At 39.3% G+C, this 22,167-nt stretch overlaps 1 protein-coding gene across 2 annotated transcripts in view; it reads right to left on the bottom strand.

Annotated features, from left to right (window-relative positions):
• Positions 1 to 22,167, bottom strand: part of USP31 (ubiquitin specific peptidase 31) — a 70,050-nt gene that overhangs the window by 34,287 nt on the left and 13,596 nt on the right. Inside the window, exons 2-6 of one of the 2 annotated variants that reach the window (XM_032460877.1) lie at positions 5,927 to 6,064; positions 4,525 to 4,613; positions 4,341 to 4,433; positions 3,614 to 3,749; positions 1,205 to 1,349 (exon numbers count right to left, since the gene is read on the bottom strand). In XM_032460877.1, coding sequence (XP_032316768.1) covers positions 1,205 to 1,349; positions 3,614 to 3,749; positions 4,341 to 4,433; positions 4,525 to 4,613; positions 5,927 to 6,064 — 601 coding nt within the window. Of the gene's footprint in view, positions 1 to 1,204; positions 1,350 to 3,613; positions 3,750 to 4,340; positions 4,434 to 4,524; positions 4,614 to 5,162; positions 5,246 to 5,926; positions 6,065 to 22,167 lie in introns of those variants that run through there. The other variant, XM_014566382.2, reaches the window with a different exon arrangement.

Genomic DNA, 22,167 nt, shown 5'->3' with positions numbered 1-22,167 from the left:
TTCCATTCATATAAAAGTTTAGACCAGGGAAACCTACAGACAGAAAGTAGAATTGTGGTTGCTTAGAAATGGGCAAGATGGGGAGATTGGGAGGTGGTCTTAGGGTAGACAAAGTAGGAGCTAATGAGACAGGAGCTGGAGAAATGAATTTGCAACAGAGGGAACACTAGGGAGAGTATTAAAGCATGTGGCATGTTCAAGGAATAAAGAGTAACTTGGATAGAATACATGAGGAATAAGATGGAATATAGCAGAGGGGCTGGAAAAAAGGCAAAGACTAAATCATGAAGGGCCATGCATCTTCCAAGGTGTTTAGATTTAATCGTAGACAAAGACCAAGAGGAACCACTGGTACATCAGTAAGCATGTAACATGATCAGAACTGTATGTTGGATTAAGTCTTGTGGCACTGTGAAGAAATAACTGAACGGGTACAGAAGTTACTAGAAAAGCCCAGCTGAGACTGGTCTGTACTGTGTCAGTGGCAGTAGAATCAAGAGGAAAGCTGCAGAGTGTTTGATCAGTTCTTTGTGAATTTTGAGGGAGAAGTCAAAATTTGAGGGAGTAGTGGGACCCAGCTCGGGTGAAGAGACAAATGGAGATGCTGCATTCCATGGAAGAAATGCACGAGGAACTAAGGCAGAAATGCTCAGTGTAAGATGCCTGTGGGACTCTAAGGAGGGATTCCAGTTGTCAGCTGTAAGTCAGGGAACAGAACCAGAAGAAAAGAGGGGGCTAGTGGAGAGTTTAGTTCGAAAAATTCACAGCAGGAGCAAATACTGGTAAGACTGGGTAGAGAAACAGTTTTCAAACTTTCATGTGCATCAGAATCACCTGTTGAAAACAGACTGCTGGGCCCTGTCCCCAGCATTTCTCATTAAGTGGGTCTGGGGTGGCATCCAAGAATTTGCATTTCTAGCCAGTTCCCAGATGACACTGATGCTTTGATAACCACTGGAGTAGAGCAAAAAGAAGAGAAGCCCTAGGATCTTGAAGGACACTAAGGCCAGGAACAAAGTTCTTCCCAGGAACTCCCTTCTTACAGGGAAACAGGTTACCTAAAATTGATATCATCATAAAAAGATGTGTTATGTGTATTTTACCACAATTTTAAAAACTATACCATCATATAATAATCTAAAAGGGTAGACAGTTGTTAAACCTGCAAACCCAGGTGGTATTATGGAAACAGATGCTCATTTACCTCTTTGACTGAGAATTCCTTCAGGCCTAAATATTTCTGGAGTCTCAAAGGCAAAAATGCAGTCGCTTTCATGGACTGTTTCCAGGTCGTCTGTGTCACAAAAGGAACGATGGAACCCATCATAGTACATTTCTGTTAACACAATCTAAAAATGGGAAAAATGTAAATAGTTGGATAACTGGAAAGTCGGTATGAACTGATCTCCCAATCCAGCTGTGAACTTCTCCAGACCAGCAGGACTACAGTGATCTAAGGGCTCGGAAACAACTCACTGAGCCCACAGGATCTGCCTCTGATAAGACAGTCTTGGAAGCACAATACCTCTGCGATTGTGTAACAACACACTCTGATTTCAGAGTGCTGTGCCACCAAACCCAGAGTTCCTCTAAGTCTTGGTGAAGAGACTCAGCAGACATAAAGTCTAACCCCCTTGTTTCACGGGGAGGAAGAAACCAAAGAGAGATGGAGTGACTTGCCTAAGGTTATACAACCATTCAGTCTCGTAGCGGGGACAGAGTCCACATCTGACTCTGAGACTTTCTCCCACACCATTAAATTTTCTTCTTTTCAGATTAAAAAATGTCAAATGGATATTTGCATCAGAAAAAAATGAAATCAACTCAAATGTCCAATGATGGGAGCTAGTGAACTATACTCCAGTTCTACCGGAATTATAAAGCAAATGCAAAGAATGAGTTGCATACATTTGCACAAACATGGAAAGATTTCCTAAGTAAATATAAAAAGGAGGGAGAGAACAGTGTGTATACATGATTCAGTTTTCATAAAATATTAAATATAGCATATGCACAGGAAAAATATGAATGAATATACAACACAGTATTAAAGTTAGGTAACCCTTAGTTCTAAGATACTCAGTACAAGATACTTTCACTTACTAAGCTAAGTTCTGAAACAGTTGAGTATCTTATAATGAAACAGAAAAGCAAAAGATGGGGGAAAAGACAATGGAGACATTTAGAGACTTCATTATGTGCTCAGCTGCACCGCCCAGTGAAAAAGCACCGGACTGGGCCTGAAGAGGTTCCAGTCCCGGCCTGCCACCAACCAGCCCTGTGATCTTGAACAAATCACATGGTTTCTCTGGGCCTTCTTCAAATGAGGGGGTTGGACTGGACCCCTAAGGTCCCCTCAACTATCACAGACATACTGCGTATGAGTCTATGAGGTGAAAGGGGCTGATAGCATATTCCACAAATAGTCCAAGAAATAGATTTCTGGCACATTTTTCTTCTAATGATTTTAATCACCACGTTGTTTTCCCGCAGGTGAACATGCAAGTATAACTCACTTTCTCCAGCAAGCTTAGGTCAAAACCAAACTTGTAATTGTATCATTCATTTAAACCACACGCAAAAAGAGCCAGAAGCTTACAACCAGATTTTGCCTCGGACACATACCTAAACCTCCCTCCCTCTTTCTGTCTTTTCCCTCATCTCGAAAAAAAAAAAAAGAAGAAGAATCAATGAGCACTTCAGAGTAAGAAGAACACGAATCTTATTAATCTGCCAGTACTTGGCCTATGAAAATATAAGATATTTGCTGTATCAGGGCAACACTGTTGATTGTATTTGTTTTATTGTGGTAACTTCCCAAATGAGAACACAGGAGGCCAAAGTACAAAACACCTTTATTATTCACGTGATTACACAGCAGCTTCCAGAAGTTATTTACAGAAAAGCTATTCAGCCACTGAATCATGTTTCCTCAGTAAGTTTTAAATAGGGAATTTTCTTCCCAAATAAAACCATAATATTTAATTGTGTGAAAAAAAAAAAAAGTGCGTGCAAAAGTATGTCAAGTTACAAACAGGCCAGAAGTATTTGGGGTCAGTATAAATACTTATCAAAAAGTAAAGAAAGGTGGGGGGAGGTACAACTTTCCTTCTCATCCCTAAACAGGATAAGAGACTTCAATCAGCTTTAATCAGAAAATAAACCAAACTGAGCACCCGAATGTAACTGTACTAGTAAGATGTTCACTCTTTCCACCATAATGGGAAGGGATTTTTCAAGAGCCAGCAGTTGAGTTTTCTAAGCCTCTCTGACCTTCAAACACCACAGGATGCTCTTCCTATGCTCACATACGCATCCCTAAGAATGACTTAAAAGAGGGTAACTAATTATAAACAAAGCTAGAAGAGGTCTTCGTGTAGTTACAGCTTTTCCTCTGAAATATACATATACACAATTAAACGAAGCATAAGAAGTTCGTGTGTATATTTTTCTCCTTTGGATCTTGATTTTTTATTTTCCCTTCAACACCAGAAGCAAGTGGTTTTAAATCTCTATCTAACCGTATTTGGCAGAGAACTGTTCAGAGATGCCACTAAAAGAGAAAGCAACACTTTTGTGGCTCGTGCGTAATCGGTCCCAGCAAGCTTATTACCTGATCAGTGGGGATCTTTGTTTCCATAGACACTGCTTCCCGGAGCCTGGCGACAGTCCCAGACAGAGGCACGGCCACGCCAATCCGCATGCAGTGAGAACATTTCCCTTCATACACTACAGTGACATAGAGAGGCCTGTACAGATCAAAGTCAGATCTTCTCATTAGTCACTTATTTCAACTAAAATAGAGAAGCAAAACAACCCCGAAAACAGCAAAACTGAAGTTAACCCACACCTTTAGTTGGACTTAAGGAGAACTACCAAACAATAAACAAGAGCTCGTTGGAAAAGGTAATCCTTATGAAGCAAAAACAGCTTTGTATCAATACTTGGTTCTGTGCTTTGTGTTTTCTTTAAAACAGGGTAACGCCTAGAAATTTTGAGAAACAGTTCAAATAAAGCAGCTAATTAAAAGTGGAACGTAAGGTCTTCAGAGGCTTCAGAAAGCACTCCACAACCCTCTCCTGCCCCCACACCACAGGTGGACGGCCAGCTGCACGGCCCACAACCAGATCAACCGAAAAGACTGGCTTGCCCCATGCACCCGCTTGCCCTGTAAACTCAGACAGGCGCTTACAAACTTCTGTAAGGATTTAATAATGCCTGTATTTAACTTATCACTAATGCTATCACTTGTCTAAACATATAAGAAGCCCTAACAGGAGCCTACAGAGGAAAAGGAACACACAGGAACATAGTCTTAATTTCATTAACCCTGTTCTTACCTTGTGTGGGGTAGAGGAATTGGCAAAGAAATGCAGAGGAAAGGATCAAAAGTGTTGCTCTGCTTCTGACAGTGAGGACACGTCAGAGAAGATCTTCAAAAACAAAAACGTAAGACGCTCACATTAAGATCGCCCAGAGCTACGTTAAGCAGGTAACATAAGGGAAAATTGCATTTGCTCCTACCTGTACTGGGCTTGAAAAAGTTCTTGAACAAAGGTGCTACAGACAGGAAAAGATGGCCCCTCAGGCATCAAATTGGTCTCTGATGGTGGCTAAAAAAACAAATAAATAAAATACAATTTCACAGACTAGAAGTGCCAGTTCTTGATTGAAGATGAGCCTAAAAATGTCACAAATATCCTTGACCTCCTTTATAAGTTATGTGTCAGATCCAGATGTTTCAGGGAAAGGCTTCTGCTAAAGGAACCAGAACACAGCTGCCAGGATGTGGGTCACACAGACTCACCTCCTCACAGGCTCTCCCGGAGAGCGGTGCTGACCCCTCTCTCCACCCCAGCCAGGCAGTCAGGGAGTCCTTAACCAGGTACTCCCAGCCCCCTCCAATGCTCAAAGTGCCCCCTCCAACCTCTTCCAGGAAATAATCCCAACCATTCAAAAGTACCAATTCTTCCCCTGCCTAAATTCTCTAGCATCTATTAGCTCTGCTGCCCATTTGGGCATAAATCATCCCACTTCACATGTTACTCATTAACCTTTCCGTGTCCCTCCCCCTAACAATTAGTTACTAAGCATCTGCCACCACTGCAGAGAGCACCGTAAAGGGCGTTAGGATTCAAAGATAATAAGACACAGTGCCTGACCTTGAGTACGTCTCAATCTGGTGGGAGAGTCAGCCACAAGCATAAAGTCATATGACAGTACAGAGTGTTCAGGCACAAAGGACCTTCAATCAGAATAATTTAACAGCTTACCAAAACTAGAAATTTAAAATTTAAGATACAGAAAAGAATTACCAAAAATTTTTAAAAGCTGAGAGAGGAAAACAACACTTTAGTCTTAATTACCTCTATTGTATAAATCATTTTACCCATCACCTTAAGACTACATAAACAAAAATTGAGAATGAATCACGGTTGCTCAGTAAGAATATTCTAAGGGTTCAGCTCCTACACTCAAATCTAATCCTAACAGCAGAGACATCCATACATTTCCTTTTTGATTGTGTATTCTATTCCAGTGATCGACAGACTATGTCTCATTGGAATAGAAAGCAAATTTCTGCTTTAAAAAAGGTTAGTGAGATGGAATCACTTAATGTTGCTCTAAAGCTAGTCATACATGCAAATGTGTCCCCTCTCATAAGAGTGTAAGCTCCTTGGAGACAGTCTCTTGTATCTGGCACTGCCAGCACAGTGGCAAGCATGGGGAAGCATCCCCTAAGTACCCATGAATTTCAAACTCACCCAGAGCTTAGTCAGCTTCACTATATTAACTAATTGCAAACCGCAGCAACTCCTCAGAGGAGGTTTGGTAGAAGAATCGACACTCTCTCCTATTCCGTTCACCAAATGGCCACTGAGCCCCAGCTCACAGCTCCCTGATGGCCCTGCGGGAACGCCTTTACCTTCAGAGGAGGCTGGCCGCTCTGCTTCACAGCATGATTGAGGTCTTCATGAACTCGGTCCAAAAGCCACAGCAGAAACTCCTGGGCATCGTGCTGGGAATTTCCCCGATATTGCAGTGCATTCTTTGACACAATACTCTATACAGGTAAATAAATCAGCATGAATAGTTGTGAGTTCCTGGCTCTAAAGATAAACTATTCATAATCCCAATGAAGAATGCTGTTAGAGAGTACTTCCTGGAAAGACAGCAAATATAAAAACAGATGCTCAATGTAAAAACCCCACCCATGAACCAAAAACTTTTAAATGCACCCACCCAACAATCCTACTTTCAGGAATATATCTAAGGGAAACCATCAAAACAGCATGCTAAGACTTCTAAGAAGATATTCATTCACTAATAGCAAAACTCTGGTAATAACTTCTACATCTTAAAAATGAGAATTGTTACAAATATCAAATCATTATGTTGTTAACCTGAAACTAATATAATGTTATATGTGAATAATACCTCAATTTTTAAAAGAGAAAAAATGAGAATTGGCTAAATATCACAGTATTAGATTATAAACTGAAGTATAAAATAAACAAATCTACATAAGGTAAATGAGTGAATAAATAAGTAAGCAGAGACAAATCTTCCTTATAGACGAATTCTAAATAATTTATGTCAGTAACCCCCGCCTCCAGGAGTTAGACCTTAACCACCACTATGGGCTGTGACAGTTGACTTGCTTCCAAAGATTAGAGTTAGCAAAGAGGGGTAGCCAGTATAAGGTCACAGGTGAACTGGTTAATTAAGATTAAGATCTGGGGCTCTGGAAAATATAGCTTGGGTTCAAATCTGTCCAACCACTATTTGGGAGGTCAGACCTACTTTCCTCAGAAGTAAAATGGATAGGGGGCAGGGGTAGAGCGCTCAATGGTAGAGTGCGTTCTTAGCATGCATGAAGTCCAGGGTTCAATCCCCAGTACCTCCATTTGAGAAAAAAACAAAAAAACAAAACAAAGTAAAAAGGAAAATAATGATTTAGTGTAATGGTTAAGTGAGAATGCATGCAAAGCATTTCACATTAAATGACATATAATAAGCACTCTAATTTTAGCTATGAGTATCGAATTGAAGTGGGGAGAAAGGAGGGGAGACAACTGCACACAGAGCAGACAGGAGACAAATGAAATGATGAGGCAAGAAATAATAAGGGCTGAGCGAAGTCTGTGAGGACAAATTTGAGAGAGATTTAGGAACTGAAGCAGTAGAATCATTAGGATTTCCACCTAATGAACATGGAAAATGAGGAAGGAGGCATTAATGTCATCCTGGTGTCTTATGTGGATGATGGGCCACTGGTGGTTCCCTTCATCGAGACAAAATAAAAAAGGAAGAAGTCTACAAAAGAGGGTGATGAGTTCCCATTAGAATCCACTGTAGTTGAAGTTCTGTGCAATCTCCAAATGGAAGTATTTGGTAAACAACCAAAAAATACAGACCTGCTCAATGGAAGAGTCTGTGCTAAGTGGGACAAAGATTTGGGGGTCAACAGATGGGTGGTTACTTGAAATCATGAGTATGACTAAGACTGCCCAGGCAAGATCACGAGAGATCAAGCCAGAGGACAGAATCCAGAGGAAGGCTATCTTTAGCGGGCCCTCAAAGGAGACCAAGAAAAGGTCATTAAAGACGTGGCTAGAATATCAGGAGAAAGAAGCCCCAAGAGTCAAGAGAGAGTGATCAGTAATGTTAAAAGTTGAAGAATGATCAAGTAAGTCAAAGAACTAATAACTGTCCATTGTATTTTCCAATTACTTTCAGTGGCAGGGTGGGGGGCAGGGTCGTTCTCAGCATATGCAGCCTAAGAAACAAATTAACTGAAATCAAATGCTTCTTCATGTGTCAAAGCAGCTATATTTTATGCACAATGTCCATGAAATTCAGGATGGAGACAACATTCAATTCTTTATGAGAGATTAATTGGGAGCTCGAGATTTGCAAGTATTAACTACTATATATAAAATAAATAAAAAACAAATTTCTCCTGTATAGCACAGGGAACTATATTCAATATCTTGTAGTAACCTATAATGAAAAATATGAAAACGAACATATATGTATGTGTATGTATGATTGAAACATTATGCTGTACACCAGAAACTGACACATTGTAACTGACTATACTTCAGTGAAAAAAAAAAATTCCTTATCAGGATTGCACTAAACTTGATTTATGCTTCCCGCCACTCTCACTGCAACTCACCCAGCATTTATCGTCCAATCACTATGTACAAGGTGCTGCGCTGAAGCTGCTCAACAAGATTCTTGTTGGGCAGGACTAAACAAGCAGCAGGACCTCCGCTTCCCTCTGAAACTAGGGCGAAAGCGGCTCTGCGTCAGCCCCGCCCTAAATCACTAACTACATCTCCAACTAAAAGAAATTTTACAGGAAACCCCACTGAACATACACAACACAAAGGCTCCTTTTCCCTTCACAATGGTGACTTCTTCCCACTGCAGGGACCCAAGGGACTCTTTATTTTACTTCTTCCCCTGACAAAACAAAGCACTGAATGATCTAATAACCACCCTTTAGTGCACATTGCAGAAGGAAGAAACACAGTAGGAGTTAAGGAACCTGGGCTGGAGCACAGCTCTGCCACACACTGGTTGTCTCATGTAACTCACCTAACCTGGGATTTCCTGGCTGTACGTCAGAACAGCGGAGCTGGGCCATCACAGAGACCTGGCACACCAAATCTTCACCCAAGCTCTGCCCCTAGAGTCCCAGCAAGTGATTTGGTTTTTGTCTGGGGCCACATCTGACACTTCTTTGGTTGTCTTTTATGATTTTTTTCCATAATTAAATCTTAGTTTATTTGATGTCCTAAAATTAATCCTTCTGTATTTTTGTAGCTTTTTAAAAAGTTGACTATCACTAGAATATGTCATCTGAAAATATAAGCATTGTTACAATCTAAGGAATCACTTATATTTGTCACTTCTATGAAAAATAGAGTATGAACCTTCTCAAAATTAACCTATGTAATTTGTGTCTATTTTATAGAACTTGGGTATGGTGTTGGTTTGTAAAAACATTAAACTGAATCTGTTGCTTTAAATCCTTTACTTCCTATTATAAATACATTTAACCATCATTCCAATTTTCCACTCAGGATGATGCCTAACATCTAGCTACTAAACAATGAAGTAAAAGTCAAAACACACTGTAGGGCTTTCAAGTCTCATAAAATTTCTCTCTACCCTTCAAATAAAACCTTAAGGCCTAGAATTACAGAGAACTTTTTTTCCCCTTAAAGAAAATAAGGGAGAGGGGGCGAACATTGGAAGCATGGCCCAGAACAGAAAAAGAATTAAGTCTATCCAACTGGAGCTATAAAATTAAACACAGGGTTCTTTCTTTTCATAGAGCCCTTGTCCAGAAGCAGCAAAATCCTGGGCTCTGGGGAAAAGACATCGTTTACCTGACTCCAGGAAGAAGATGAAAAGCAATGGCAACTGGCAATTTCCCTCCCTGGGGAACGGACCTGGCAGTATTGGTTGGACATGAGTTGGCGCACTCTTTGGGGGAGCTTGCCAAAACTCATCAAATGAAATCATCACTCCCTTTCCTTGATTCTACGCCAGAAAAAACATGGAATATATTTCAGTGATTCTGGGAAAGAACAGAAGAACTTGGGAGGACATTAAAATTTACATTTTAAGAGAAAGATGAAGTGTAAAAAGCTGGGTTCAGAGATGGTATCTCACAGCGAAACTTGATTTCTGGATGTGCTGGAAAGAACAGAACAATAAACACTTGTCTTGAGAAAAGTTTCATCTCTTGTATCTGACATTCTGGATACCTAAGTTGGTAAAGAATTAATTAACTAAAAACACAGAGGATGAAATTGGTACAAATTGGGACAAATGTACACTGTAAAGACAGATATGACCCATAAGAATCAGTAATAGAGAAAGTGTCTGTACAACAGAATTCCACACCAGGGTACAGAACACAGCCACACTCAAACAGGGCTCTCTGTGACCTTCATCTAGCTCTGCCTCCTTATCTTCACCTCTGGTGGGGAGGTCTTTTCACATAACAGCACAAATGAGGCAGAGAGGCCCTCAGTATTAGCCTCCAGACTTCCACACATACTTTCCCTATGCCTGGAGTGCCCTCCACTCTCATCTCCCAATGCAACCCCCTCCCAACTCTCCTTCCTTAGCAGGATGGAGCTGGGACCCTGGTGGGAGAGGGGACAGACTGAAAAGGAAGAAGACAACGGGAAAGGAGCTTCCATCCAGGACAGAAAGACAACTCAGGGAGAACAGCAGAGAATGCCACACACAACCCGTTCTTGTGTTCATGTTTGTTACAGGGAAACGTGAGTTATTTCTGATACAGAGCTCCTTGATCCTTCCAGTCAGAGGCCCTAACATAAGGTAACTCAAGTACAGGTGTCCCTCAGATCCAGGTTCTCAAAAGCCAAGCTCAGGAACTAAAACAATTTGGATAGCAAGGGATACTTGCAATTATAAGACTAGCTTTCTGTATTAAACAAACTCGTTAAGTAACCACGAAGACGTGGTAGCAGGGGACTCGCTGCTGAAATAAAGAACAGGAAAGGGTATATTCTTTTCTTAAAGAAAAGGCTATAATAAAAGGATTGAGAAATGGTTACTGCATTTCAAGAAATTACAGTTAAGGGTGGAGGTATGGTCAAGATCATTAGAGCCAGAATAAAAGGGAGAAATATAAAAAGAAATACACCGCAAGTGGTTCAGCCAGATGAACAGTGAGAAAAGATTTCTCAACAGATCATAGAGCTATATTGGTAGAAAACACAGCAGCAAGAGAAAACCTCCAAGTACTGAAACAGTGGTTGGAAGTTTCTGCCAGAAATGCAATAGAAACAGAAAGACTGGATTCTGAATACCTGGGTCTAAGTCCTCTTTCCATCACCTCTTACTCAATGTGTAGTTTTTCTGAGTCTCGGCTATCTTTTCTGCAAAATGATCATGCTTTTCTGAGTTGATTATTGTGAGGCTTTAATGAGATCTTAAAAGCATTTTAAATTCTAAACATCTGCTATTATCTAAGTTTCAAAAAAAATCAAGAAAAAGGCAAGGAATAATCCTGTGGTATAGTATAATCCTGGAAAATGTCAAAGACAAAGAGAGGAAAATACCTAAAGCATTGGCTCCTGACCCTTGGAATCACTTGGGGAAGTTTTTTAAAAAATAAAACCACCCATGGCAGCAGTCTAGAGATGCTGACTTAATTAGATCTATAGTGGGACCTGATCATCGCTAATTTTTCTTTCAAATGTGATTTTTTTAAGACAGTTCTATTTCTAATGTGAAGCCAAAAATATAAGAAAGGACATGGCCACACAAAGAAAACTCTGAAGTTTCACTTCCAAAAGCATTAAAACTTCTGGGAGGCTCTTTTGTCATAACTGTATTAGATCAGTTATTACATTTTATTCAAACCACCAGGACATATAATCTCGTATCTGTCTCCACCACTAGACAGTGATCAGAAATGTCTTATTCAATATTACTTCCCCAAAACCTAGCAAATGCAATACTTGACACAAAGGGTAACAATAATAATTAGTTAATATTTAAGTGATTATCATGTATCAGGCTTTATACTAATTATTTATAGGTATTATTTCCTATAAAATTAACCCCCAGAAATTCCCTATGCTGGTAAGTATTAACATTACAGATAAAAACACATTACAAAGTAAAGTGAAGTAACTTGTCCAAAGTTACCACTATTCTTGAACCTCATCTGATTAAAATGGCCTGAAAACATTTTTAGTCATAATCATTTCGTTCAATAAATGTTTTTTTTCCTTATACAACTCAGGATCATGTAGGGCTTGAGGTTCATCATCTGAACACCATTCTCAGTGCAGACACAAAACATGTGTTGGAGACAGAACTACAGCTGCACCAAGCCCGAGGCTTCTGGGAGTTTATTTGCTTTTAAATAAATCCTTGTTAATCAGTGTTTGTTTTGCCGTAATCTGCATTTTTTCCTATGACTGAAATATGGCCCAGAAACAAAAATGCAGTTTATCTAATTGAGATTTTATAATCTGAGGAATAAGGAGGAATTCGGACTATGCCAGAAGATCAAGTTGCAGCTTGTGAAGAAGTGTGCCCGGCTCGAGTGCCCAGGATGCCAGAGAGAGCAAGCCAGAGACAGCCTTGGAGAACCGCGTCTGTCTCTCATCAGCACACCCAAAGGGGAGTGCTCTTTACCTTCTAATGCTCAAGCTGTTCGGCTGGTAGAGATGATTCTGTCCATTCTTCCAGAACACTCTAAAGCCCAGCCGACTCATGTTTATGTATCTGATCAAGTAACTCAAGTAACTCAAGAGTATCTTCTTTTTGGTCTCCTTGACATTTTCCAACACAATCTAAAATTCTTCCCAATTATAGTAAAATAAAGCTTCTTAAAAGCTTTTTTTTTTAAAGGAGGAAGGGGGAATTTTGGCTAACTACCAACAGAATCAAAAAAGCAAACATCCAGCCCTGATGTGGCTAAAAGGTCATCATATGGGAAATGTAATCATCTCCAACAGTTAAAATTCAAAATAGAAAAACTAGAAAAGCCACCTAAATACCTAACAAGTTATTATATACTCCTTCCATGGAATAATACACGTTTGAGAGTTTTAGAAAACATGAAGTAATAAATACATAATAAAATTAAGTGAAAAGAAGATACAAAACTGCATATGAACTTGATTTCAAACTTTTTTTTAACATTTTTTTATTGATTTATAATCATTTTACAATGTTGTGTCAAATTCCAGTGTTCAGCACAATTTTTCAGTCATTCATGGACATATACACACTCATTGTCACATTTTTTTTCTCTGTGAGCTACCATAACATTTTGTGTATATTTCCCTGTGCTATACAGTGTAATCTTGTTTATCTATTTTACAATTTTGAAATTCCAGTCTATCCCTTCCCATCCTCCGCCCCCCTGGCAACCACAAGTCTATATTCTCTGTCTATGAGTCTATTTCTGTCCTGTATTTACGCTTTGTTTTTGTTTGTTTGTTTGTTTTTGTTTTTGTTTTTTAGATTCCACATATGAGCGATCTCATATGGTATTTTTCTTTCTCTTTCTGGCTTACATCACTTAGAATGACATTCTCCAGGAGCATCCATGTTGCTGCAAATGGCATTATGTTGTCGGTTTTTATGGCTGAGTAGTATTCCATTGTATAAATATACCACATCTTCTTTATTCAGTCATCTGTTGATGGACATTTAGGCTATTTCCATGTTTTGGCTATTGTAAATAGTGCTGCTATGAACATTGGGGTGCAGGTGTCATCCTGAAGTAGGGTTCCTTCTGGATACAAGCCCAGGAGTGGGATTCCTGGGTCATACAGTAAGTCTATTCCTAGTCTTTTGAGGAATCGCCACACTGTTAAAAAAACATTTTCAAAGATCTTCTTGTTTTTTATCCTTGTAAATGTACACCAAAATATTAACAGTCATTTTCTTAAAGTGGTAAGTTTGGGGTGATTTTTCTTTTTCTTCTTTACTCATTTCAGTATTTTCTATGTTTTCTAAAATGAATTTGTTAATAACAATAACCAAGCAGTACTTAAGGATGATCTTATGATAGCACACCCTGGTATTCTGGCCAAGGAACCCAAATCTTATGCACAGGAGACAGGGATGGCCAAAAAAAAAAAAAAAAAGATCTTATTTCTAGCTGAGGCTTTAGCCCCAAATCCTGGAGAGTCCAGCTGCACTATGCTAAGAATTTTTTTTTTTCTCTGCTAGATAGACCTAGGGAGTCTTAAATCTAAGTTTCCTCCCTGTATGAACCCTAAACCCAAAGCCCAAATCAACCTTTGGATCTTACCACTAGGGAGAAAAAGTGACAGCAGATAGCATCAAAGGAAAATGAGGAAAAGAGAGGGGAAAAGAAGAGTTTTGCCTACAGCCACCACCAGGGGCCTTTTCAGGCCTCCCTGGCTCACCAGGTGGGAGGTGCAAGCTTAGCCCTAGGAAGAGAAAGAAGAACCCAGCAGCAGCTTCCTGATCAAGTGGAGAGAAGCAGATGGGGAACATGAGCCTGGTTTATGAACTCAGCACATGGCCCTGCTCACCAGCACGGGGCCAACGAATGTTCCTGGCTGAGTGTCACTCCTCTCGGGGTGGGAGGAAAGAGACCCACAATCATCAGATGTGGGATATGACGGGAAAGACAAGGAGTGGGGGAGGCATGAGGCCCTGAACTACTCCGAGGCCAAACATGCATTTATTTCTTCTATAATCAGTAGTGTGTGTGTGTTCACTGGCAAAGTATACATCCTCTTGGTTTTGAATACATTGGTATTCAATGATAAACAGATCTAAAATGTTTTTAACCAAATAGACAATTTTATAAAGGGATTCAAAATATTCTGGGAATAATCTTGCTTTGAATCAATGTTCTGTTTCTGCACTTTGGTAACTAAAACATCAAACAGTAGAAATCAAGAGCTATTATTCATCAGTAGATAGAGATCCAGCAAGTTTCACTATAAGTTATGCATCGTATTGCCATAAACCCAGAGCACTCCCAAAAAATTTTAACTGGCTAAAGCTTTCAGGTCACGGGCCTGCCATATCACTCTTCTCCACACCAGCACTGCGCATGCTTGATGGTTAAGCCAGGCCAACTAACAAGCCACACAGAGGTATCCTCTCCAAATCAGTCCTGGCCTCCGCCAGTCATTTCAACCCTCACCACAAGCATCAGAGCATAAGACCAACCACAGTGCAAGTGTCCGGGATATTCTGGCTCCAGGCTTTTCCCAGAAAAGGGCAACTTAGAACCTTCCCAGTCTAGGCTGGTCTGACCTGCCCCAATCTTGGCCAATGCTAGTCGGTGCACATCGGCCCGAATGTGAATGTGAAAGCTAAATGGAACAGTGTGTGAACACACAGAGAGCAAACAAAGAGAAGTCTGTGAAATCAAAACAGGTAATTCCCTAAATTATCGAAATGTTACTAGCATATAAGTATCCTCCCACTTTAAAGACCAGATGAAGCTGACCTACCTTACTATCAACAAATAAATTCAAATTAAAACAATAAAAATGCTATTTTCCACTTATCAACTTAAAGATATCTTTTTGCAACAGTAGGGTGTGATAATTCTTACATTGCTAACAGAACCACCCTTCTGTAAAATAAAGTAACAATATGATTTTTCAAAATAGATAACCACTGACAAAGGAATTTCACTTCTAAATATCCTAAAGAAATAATCAAAATGAAAGATTCATGTAAAAAATATGTTCACTGCAACCAGAAACCATCCAAAAATAGGTTACAGTACCTTCGTACAATGATCTAAAGAGTTTTTGTGAAGAAAATTACTCGTAATACAATATGAAATGAAAATCACATAATGCAAAACTGTATGCACAGTTAGACCCCAATTATGCTAAAATATACACAAAACGAAGAAAAAGAGTAACATGCCAAGCAGTTTTCATACATTTTCAATTCTTCAACTTTTATACATTTTTCAAGTTTTCTACAATATTTTGGATATTACTCTTATCAAAATAGATGTTACCCATAACGAATTCTTACAAAAGAAACCAGACACCGAAGAATACTTACTGCAAATCAAAATCACAATGAGATACCACTTCACACCCACTAGGATGGCTGTTAACAGAAGACAGACAATAACAAGTGCTGACAAGGATGCAAAGAAACTACAACCCTCACACACTGCTGGTGGGAATGTAAGATGGTGCAGCCGCTGTGGGAAACAGCTGGACAGCTGCTCAGAAAGTTAAGGGTGGAGTTGCCATATGATCTAGCAATTTTACTCTTAGGCATACACCCAAAAGAGATGAACACATACTTCCACACAAAAATTCGCAGATGAATGTTTATAGCAGCTTTATTTGTAACAGCCAAAAAAGCAGAGATAATCCAAATGTCAGTCAAGAAGTGAACAGATAAACAAAACATGGTACATTGACATAATGGAATATTTCTCAGCCATAGAAGGGTACGAAGTATGATACATGGCACAACACGATAAACCTTAAAAACATCATGCTAAGTGGCAGAAGCCAAATTCAAAAGGCCACGTGTGATTCCATTTATATGAAATATCCAGAATAGGAAAAATCTATGGAAACAAAGTAGATTAATGGATAGCTAGGCTGGGACATTGGGAGCAATGAACAGTGACTGCTAATTGATATGGGGTTTCCTGGGGGATGATAAAAATGTTCTAAAATTGATTGTGATGATGGATGCACAACTCTGTGAGTACACTAAAAACCACTGAATTGTACACTTTAAGTGGGTGACATATATGGGATGTAAATTATATCTCAATATAGCTGTCTTTTAAAAGAAAATATACTTTATTTCAGTCATAATAAAATTCAAGAATAGGCAGGACTACTCAACGGTGCTAGAAGCCAGGAAAGTGGTTTACCTTTGGGGAAAAGGGAGAGGGTGGGGTTTGGGAGGGAGGAAAAGAGGGAGCTTGTGGAATGCCGGTGACGAGTCATTTCTTGATCTGGTTGATACAATATTAACGTTTAGGATTCACTGAGCTCTACGCCCATGCTGTGATGCATTTTTCTGTATGTATGCCATAGTTCATTAAGAAGTTTTTCTTTTTAAACTGACTTTAAAAAGGAAAACCCTAAAGTTTCTTAACTTAGCCAGACTCTCAAGCCCTAGCTTAGTATATTTAGTCTCATTTGAGCCAATGCTATTTATATGGTTACTTAACTAGAAGCAGATTAGAAAATGCAGAATATAAGAATGAGGAAGTAGGAGGCACAGGCTCCCAGGATAAAGCAAGAGAAAACTAAGGGAGGACCATGAAGAAAAATGGTGGGGAAGAAGAGGGAGTATTATAAACAGCAGAAATAAGAATTCAAACAATACAGCAATCCAGAACCATTCAGAAAGTCCTACACAGTCCTGCTAGCCCCAAGAAACCTCCATATTACAGACGAAAAGTGCAATAAATGATGCTCATAATAGAGACTGTGAATCACCAAAGAAAGAATAAAGTATGTTCAGGATATCCCTGAAAAAATGAGTTTGTAAAATATGCTATCAAGCCATCTATTGAAAAAAAAAAAGTTAAACTTTTAAAGACTTGATATTTAAAAAAATAATTATCCAGGAAATAGCTTATATAAAATTTATTCCCTCAAAAAGCCAGATGAATGGGTTACATTGTGCTATTCAAAAAAGATCATACAATGACAAGACAATGGCACAGAATATATCATACTGAGAGGTACCCTCTTGGGGGACAGATGCCCTAGTGAGTCACTAGAGATTTAAATACCACCCCCTAAAAAACAGTCTACAATTCAAGAGGGCAGCACACATGCATCAAAGGTGCGATCAAAACAATTAGAGTCACAAGACCTAGAGACCTAGAGAAAATTTAAGGTGGAACACATTTATTTCTCTCCAGCACTTAACTGTAGTGACTTTTTGTAGGATCTTCCATATCTTCCTTCTCCCAGGGTCCCTTTCCTACGTCCCAGGCTTGCTCTCATAAGCTGCGTTGGTGGGTGCATGGATAGGGGGATCGGCTGGTTGGTTTTTCCTGCTAAAGGGTTTCCATCACTCAGGTGTAAAGAAATCAGTGGTTGTTACACAGCATGATCTGTGAGGCTGGTATTACCAAATGGCAATGAAAAGGGAAATAAGGCAACAGAGGCTCGGTGACCACCCCAAGATCACAGCCATACCAGGATTCTGACTAAATGCAAAATTCACAGGTTCGCAGAGTTTCAAAAGGAAAGGAGCAGACCTGCACCCTGGCTGCCCTCACCCTCCTCGCAGCACTGTCCTCCAATGCTGACAGCCTGAAGCCGCAGAGAGAACTGGGTATCACCAGGAAGTGGGTGGGCCAGTTACTACAACCCAACCAGCTGCCTGGTGTCACAACAGAACCTCAAAGGGTAACGACCAACAGGTCTCCAACGTCCCAACCTTTCCTCCTGCTGGATATGAGATAAAAAGCTGCCAAAGCTCCTCTTTCTCTCCTGCCTGCAGGGAAATGAGGCTACTCTCCTTCCTTCATGTCACTATTAAAATCCTGAAATCATTAACTGGTAGCTATTTCCCATGAGCTGCTGCTTTTAAAGCAGTTTGTCTTTTCTTCAGCTATTCTACTTTCTTATAACTTCTATGGAGTAAAGACTCTAAAATGAGGGAGATTTACTAAGTTGTCACTGCACTGTCAAAAAGGGTAAAACTGAAGAATGTTCCAAGTTAATGTAACTTTATAACTGCTAGGAGCACTTCTGGTCAGAAAAGAGGTTCTTTCTATTATGTGTTCTTTTCCAGCTTCGGAGAGCCTTGGACCTTAAAGAAGAGGTTGAATTTCCTTTTCCACAGTTTAAAAACAGCCTTTTTATGCCCTGATCATTGCTCAAAGTAAAACAGATACAGAAGTGAATTCCCTGCTCACTCATTCACCCATGAACACACACACAAAGGACAGGACCAGACACTATGGGGAATAAACGGAGTTACAGAATTAAAGATCTGTAGACATGTCTCTGTTTCTTTATCTGTAAAACAGAAATAGTAATATGTATCTCTACCTTACAAAGTTATAAGGAACACATAACATAATCCCCTGTGCAGGGCATATAGTAAGCACTCCTATGTTAACTACAGGAAAAAAGCAAGATGAGGAAAATTATGTACGTACAGTGTGCCACTACTTATGTAAATAAGAAGGAGGTTATAAATACACATATATACATACACATATTTGCCTATATTAAAACAATGAAAGAATAAATCATAAAATTTAGGAAGAAAGAGAACAGGACATAGGAATCAGAAACAGAATCTAGACTTCTTCGAGCAGATGTTTTGTAGATTTGACTTCAGGCCATAAATTTTATTTTTTACATAATTATGCAACAAAGCTAAATTTTAAAAGCAACTCTTCAAATCAAAAGCAAAAAGAAACAAATGAATTTAACTATATATCAAGTTGGTAACAAAGCCACACTAAGAACTATTCCAAGTGACTTTTAAACATAATAATTTGACTATACAGACCTAGTAGGACACATCCTAGGGCAAAAATAAATTAAATAAATGAATAAATAAATCTTAACCCTTTTTCAAATACTCCTATTGTTTGTGGTAATATTGGGACTATTATACTGAGACTTACAAATGCATCTGTGAGATCATGTAAATGAGAATTTACACTAGTGCTATGAATAGGATTTTCAGCATGGGAGAAAGAAAATACAGATGTAAGATCAACGAGGTTAAATAAAAACCCTGAAATCCTGAATGGAATGACCAATACGAATGCATGACTTATTATATCTTTAAAACAAATTACACATTTCCTAGCTCTGTCTACTTAGAACACAGAGATACCACAGACACCTCTAGTGCCCAAACTATGGGTGGACCATTTGTCACCAAAAGAAACCAGGGCTCCTTAAAGAAATGACTGATTCCAGATCTGGACAGGAAACATGTAAGATGAGCCTGACAAATCTTAACTTCCTGCATTCTGGTTTGATGTCACAGACTAATTACTGGTGGTATTGTGTCAAAAGGATTTGGTGGCCAGTCAATCCGTCCCAAAGGCCAAAAGAGGGACAAACTGGCTATAAGGTTAATAACTGTAATTGACTGAAATATTTAGAGAAACATTTAGAGAAAATTACTAGTAATTGTACATCTACTGAATCTAACCATTTTTTTAAGTGGGGCTGGTTTTATGCATGCCTTTCTTATCTCATTTTTCTGAAAAAGTTTAACTGCCAATGTAAGAAATTTATACCACATTGGTATAAAATTGGTATATAAAAAATAAAGGCAATTTTTGAGAAGACAAAAAAATTAATTACAGAGAAGCTTTAAGATTAATCTGGCAGCAATAAAAACTGTCAAGAGGACAAAGTTTAGAAATGGGGATGGGTACTCAGGTAGCCACAGGCTTGGAACGAACACCTTCCTTCTCACCACCTTCCATTTCTGAAATACAATGTGTGAGTTTCTGTACTAAACCCCCACTTACGGCTTCTTCTTTAACCTCATTAGAACCATGCAAGGTTGGAGTTCTGGGTCTGCTGCTTCCTGGCACTAAATCCCTCTATCTTAATTTTAAAACTAGAATAGCAGTGCTTCTTTCACAGGGCTGCTGTGAAGATTTAATGAAAAAACTGTATATGAATGTACTTTGTAAATGATCTGGCTCCACACAAATAAATGGTATTAACATCATTATGATTATTATTGTTTCTTAGATCTCCGAACAATCAGATAGCTCTGCCTTGCTCTTAAAGATGTGAAGACCGAGTTAAAAGTCAAAGAATTTACTGAGCTGGTGATGAGCTTTACAAAGGTTCCTTACAGTTGAAGCAACAAAGGCATTTCCTGACCAGTCCTGTGCAATCTTCTAAAGCGTGAACTGTTTGTTTGTGGACACACTGTTTGCTACCATCCAAGCTCAACAACTGGTGGGGCGAAGCAACAGATGCTGGGTGCCTGGCCAATTCCTCCAGGAACTGCCAGAGTCTGTGGCATAAAACAATGGGAAAGATCACAATCAAGTTAAAGACAAGATATCTCAATGTGCTCCACTGCAAAAATGTTGTTTGTTAAACATAAAAAGGTCATTTGAGGAACAGCCAATGAACAACTAATTAGCAGAGCAAACAAGAATATTTTTGAAGGAAAAAGCCACAGAGGACAGAACTTTAAATTACTCAGTTTTGAATGATTTATTTTGCACAACTATATATAAAGGGTTTTTTTGTGGAAACCATGAGGTCATTGTTTTCCAGAATCTTCACTATAGGAAACAGCTGTGGGGAACTACACAAACAGAGAACACTGCCCTATTTAGTAGCCCCTCATTGTGACAAGTGTATAGATGGGGACAGGAAAAATCCATCAAACCACACACTAGTAACAAAACAAAAGTGGCAGAGTCAAACTAAAACTTCAAGCTTCACAAAGGAAGATGTAAAACAACTAACTCAGGATAAGCATCTGTATTATTACATCTGTACCAATTTCAGAGAGACTGTCATGTTTAGCTGAGATCAGCTCCTTTCTATATGGGTCACCAAAAACTTAAAGGATTCACTTTGCACAGTGCCTGATTTATGAGAGACATTTAACAAATACAATAACAACAACAACAAAAAAGCTTCCCTAGGGCTCTTATGTTCAAATGCTATGCAACCTGTCTAAACCTGAACTTGTCCACCCACCTCCAGAACTCTTTTCCATTCTGTGCTTCCAGTCTTGAAGAGCACCACCCCAAGACTCCCTGTTTCAAAACCTCAAAGTTATTTTCATCTCCTCATCTTATCCACTCTTCGCATAAAGCTGCCAAATGCTGTCAACTCTGCTACAAATATACACTTTGTATATGTTCAAAAGTCAGCGGAAAGGAGCAGGAGGCAAGGAAAGGGAAGGAAATAAATGGGACCCAGCATAACCTGAGGTGAGTGACTCTCCTTTACAACACCACCCAGGACTCTGCTTAAACTTGTCCAGTGATTTAAAGAAACACTATTAGGTGAGGCAGCTCATTCCATTTTCAGAAAACTTGCTCAAAAAGTTCTGTATACTGAAGCATGCCACCCCTTTCTCCAGTTTCTCCCCTCCTCTCTCAAGGCTTAAAGCCTAAGTGTGATTACGGCCCTCAAGTGAGGTCTGACCCACGTGCACAACAGAAGTGGCCCATCGCTGGCACATCTACATCTACAACCCAGGCTGGTCTGCAAGCTGTCCTCACTCATGGCATCTTCAGTTCAGATTAAGCAATACATTGTCCAGCTCTGAAAAAGTAAAGCCGAATAAGACACACTCATTGCAGTCGAGGGCCTCACAGTGGAGGAGACAGACATGAACGGGTTTAGGAAACAGAATCCTCTTGCCTCTAAGAGGAAATATTTCTACACTTTTCACAGTCATTCAACATGCGGATTATCTGATCCTTGGAAGAATGTATAAATAAATCCATCCAGTTCTGTTATCTTCTGGGGAACAGGCAGTTCTTTTAATAACTCTTTCAATTTCTTCCTCAGTTACTGGTCAAACCAGGTTTTCTTACTGTAACATTATTAGTTTACATTTTGTTGAAAGTGATGGATTTTATCAGTGACAGGCAGACCTTCAGCAAAGATGGTTATCTATCCCAAGTTAATGTAT

This window comes from Camelus ferus, chromosome 18 (assembly GCF_009834535.1).
Source record: "Camelus ferus isolate YT-003-E chromosome 18, BCGSAC_Cfer_1.0, whole genome shotgun sequence".
NCBI lineage: Eukaryota > Metazoa > Chordata > Mammalia > Artiodactyla > Camelidae > Camelus > Camelus ferus.
This window is presented reverse-complemented; position numbering and strand designations above follow the sequence as displayed.